General features: G+C 38.7%; 1 protein-coding gene across 1 annotated transcript; it reads left to right on the forward strand.

Annotated features, from left to right (window-relative positions):
- Nucleotides 1-3,987, forward strand: LOC111289851 (Pentatricopeptide repeat (PPR) superfamily protein). The gene has a single exon (XM_022881202.2). The coding sequence runs from the start codon at nucleotides 190-192 to the stop codon at nucleotides 2,212-2,214; it is 2,025 nt and encodes a 674-aa protein (XP_022736937.2). The 5' UTR covers nucleotides 1-189; the 3' UTR covers nucleotides 2,215-3,987.

A 3,987-nucleotide genomic window follows, 5' to 3' on the forward strand; every position in this document is an offset into this window, starting at 1 on the left:
TCATTGGTGGCACGTATAGTCGTATCGTGCATCACAAGGATATAATATAAGTATTGCATGACTTCGGCACCACTACTCAAATCAACGTTTCGGGCCTGTTTCCTGGTGTTGAGAAGAAAATAGTTGCATGGTATTTGGCATTGCCAACTCAAAAAACCTCTGCAAAATTAGTGCTATTAGGAATTGAATATGATCCTCACCAGACTCAAACTCCCATCACTCCCCAAATCCCCAACATTCCCTTTTGCATTTCGTTTTTCAACTTCTCCTCCACATCACCATCTGCAACAACAACCACCCATCACCAACAAGCCATACTGGACCAACAAAATCCACAACCTCTGCACTAAACACCGCAACGTCGACGAAGCGCTTCGCCTACTCGACACCCTCTGCCTCCACGGCTACCACCCTGATTCCCTCAACCTCAGCAGCATAATCCACGCCCTTTGTGATTGCAACCGCTTTTCTGAAGCTCACCATCGCTTTCTTCTCTTCTTGTCTTCTCACTTAGTCCCCGATGAACGAACCTGCAATGTCCTCATTGCCCGCTTACTCTATTCTAAAACCCCACTTTCCACATTTCATGTTATTCGTTCGTTACTGTATGTCAAGCCCGAGTTCGTGCCTTCTTTAACAAATTTTAACCGTCTAATCGATCAATTTTGTACGGATTTACGTGTTGATATTGCGCATAGGTTGTTTTTTTACATCAAGAGTAAAGGACAATTTCCTAATGCTGTTTCTTACACTACTTTAATTAATGGTTATGCTAGAGTTGGTGATTTAGCTGCTGCCTTTAAGTTGTTTGATGAAATGCGTGGCTGCGGAGTGTTTCCGAATTCGCTTACTTATAGTGTTCTCATTCGTGGGGTTTTTAGGAAAAGAGACTATGCGTACGCAATGGAATTGATGGACAAACTTTGGGAGAGAATGAAGGATGTAAAGGACGACCCTGCTGTGAACGCGGCAGCTTTTGCTAATCTTATTGATTGTTTATGTAGAGAAGGGTATTTCAGTGAAGTTTTCAGAATTGTTGAAAGTATGCCTCAAGGGAAGAGTGTAAGTGAGGAGTTTGCTTATGGGCATATGATTGATTCTCTTTGTAGAGCTGGGAGGAACCATGGCGCTTCTAGGGTTGTCTACTTGATGCGCAAGAAAGGTTTTGTGCCAAGCTTAGTTTCTTATAATTGCATTATTCATGGACTTTGTAAGGAGGGAGGTTGTATGAGAGCCTATCAGTTGTTTGAGGATGGATTTGAGTTTGGCTACTTGCCATCCGAGTACACTTACAAGGTTCTAGTAGAAGGGCTTTGTCGAGAATCTGACTTCCATAAAGGGAGGCAAGTTTTACGTTTCATGTTGAATAAGAAAGGTGCGGATAGAATTAGAATTTACAATATATATTTACGAGCACTTTGCCTTGTGAATAATAACCCAACTGAATTTTTAAATGTACTTGTTTCTATGCTTCAGAACCAGTGTCAACCTGATGTCATTACCTTAAACACGGTTATCAATGGATTTTGCAAGATGGGAAGAATTGAAGACGCTTTGCAGGTACTAAGTGACATGATAAATGGGAAATTTTGCGCTCCTGATGTGGTGACGTTCACTACAGTTGCCTGTGGTTTATTAGATGTGGGAAGAACACAAGAAGCCCTTGATGTATTGAATCAGATAATGCCTGAAAGAGGTTTAAGGCCTGGTGTTATTACATATAATGCAGTTCTTCGTGGTTTGTTTAAAACCCAACATGCAGATGAGGCCATGGGGGTATTTAATTGCATGGTAAATGAGGGTGTGACTGCCAACTGTACCACGTACGCTATAGTTGTTGATGGATTATGCCAATATGGCCAAATAGAGGAGGCAAAAAAGTTTTGGGATGATGTTATATGGCCTTCACAAATTCATGATGATTTTGTATATGCAGCTATTCTCAAAGGGCAATGCCAAGCAAGCAATTTTAATCTGGCTTGTCATTTTCTATATGAACTGGTTGATTCTGGTGTCACTCCTAATACTGTGAGCTATAACATTGTGATTAACAAAGCTTGCAAGTTGGGTTTGGAAAAAGAAGCCTATCAAATTGTTGGAGAAATGAGAAAGAATGGACTGGAACCAGATGCTGTAACTTGGAGGATTCTTGAAAAACTACATGGTGATGTAAGAAAAACATTTTGTACAGACGATTCACTACTAAAATCTTGAGATGTATGAATAGGTAGGCTCATTCAACATTGCCTAGCTTCTATAAAATGCAATTGCTAGTGTGAGTTCTTTTGCTGCAGCCTGCTTCATTCAAAGCGGCTGGCAAGAAAAGAATAAAATTGCCAATGCCATTCCTAAATGAGACACAAAATAAGCAGCTTTGGAGGAACCATATGCACACAGGAATTACAGTAAATCTGAACTTGAAAGCATTTCAGCTGTTTTTGTCGAGGTACGATTAATAGTCTAATGAGAGGAGCTAAAGGCGAGTAGGCGTCATGCAAAAGAGTATGTAGGAGGCTGGCTTCAGATGTCAACATAAAGGCATGTTAGAAAGGCTCTGTGTATACTCATTTACTTGAATTATACCTACCTGATAGTCAGAAATATTATATTCAAACGGTTGAATTGCATTAATAAACTACAGCAGTTCATATTTATGTTCCCAGGGAAACATTTCTTGATTCTTTCACTACAAAAATTAGGTTACTTGTTAGCATTTTATTTCTGGCAGTTGCTGTAACCCCTTAAGACTTTTATATTAATAAAATTTTCCTTATGGAGTTAAGAATTGCCAGCTGAGGAGCCTGATTAGTTCCCTTCATTTTTATTCTCCCTTTCCTCATGAAGCCCTCATCAAACCAATGCTTGCTTTCCATCACCTCCCCTTCTTAACATTGCTCTCTCAGTGCTCTCTTTCCATCATTGTCATGTCCGGTGATTCATGCAGATGAGGACAGCAGCAGTTCTTTGTCCCCTTGGACTTTATATTATTTTGCCATTATCTGGTTCCTTCTTTCTCTAATCTAAGCCTATTCGATATTCTTCTTCCCTCCAGCAAACTGCACTTTCTCCACGGGTAAGCTTTCTCTAATTTTCTCAAATTTTCTGACACATTTTGTTGCTCTGCAACTCTCGACTTGCTGCCTTGCTCAGTCCTTAACTTTCCCCTCTATTAGTCTTGCGTAAGAACTGGTTTGTTTTACAATTTTCTTGGAATTTTTAGCACATTTCAGTTTCCTGATTTCTGTTCATGTAAGATATGGCACCATTGTTGTCACATTGAAGATTCTTTCCTCCACTAGTGCTCAAGGTCTCTCTCTATGAATCCCGCCATTTCTCAATTGGTCTGATAGCCGCTGCCCTCGCTTGAGATTCTCACTGTTATTTTGGTCTTTGATTCACTTTGTAGGATGTTATTTTCTTGTTTCCAAGTTTCTGAGTTTTATGCTATAGTTAGATTTATTTTTGGCTTAGAGTTAATTCAATTTCAATTTTAAGGATATTTATATAATTATCTTCGGACAATTAAAATTTTGAATCAGAGTTTGTAGCACTAATTTGCTGCTTTCAGTTATCTCCTTTTAGTAAGACTCTGGATTTAAGTAGTTATCCATTTAAAACTTGAAATTTTAGAAACAAAAGTTGCTGGTTCAGCTCTTATGTCTGATTTATGTGTTTTAGGATACTGAAGCCAATTTTTGGTCTATTGCTACTTAAAAGACTCTAAATTCACTGAGCTAATAGGCAATAAGATAGCCTTGGATTTGTTTTGCGTATCAGAGTTGCTTTGCGGTGGATCTTTTATATTTGAATCAGATTTAAATGTGACGGTGATGTCGGTGTTGAATGCTTTGAATCAGATTTAAAGGTTACGGTGATATCGGTGTTAAATGAAGACAGTCTTTGAAAGTTTGGTTTTGAGAAAGTACAATATTTAATTTGAATTTTATTTTTTTGTAATTTGATTCTTAAAATGTGATTTCGGAAGAG

The sequence above is a fragment of the Durio zibethinus genome, chromosome 11, assembly GCF_047325235.1.
Source record: "Durio zibethinus cultivar Kanyao isolate XHJ-2024 chromosome 11, ASM4732523v1, whole genome shotgun sequence".
Classification (NCBI taxonomy): Eukaryota; Viridiplantae; Streptophyta; class Magnoliopsida; order Malvales; family Malvaceae; genus Durio; species Durio zibethinus.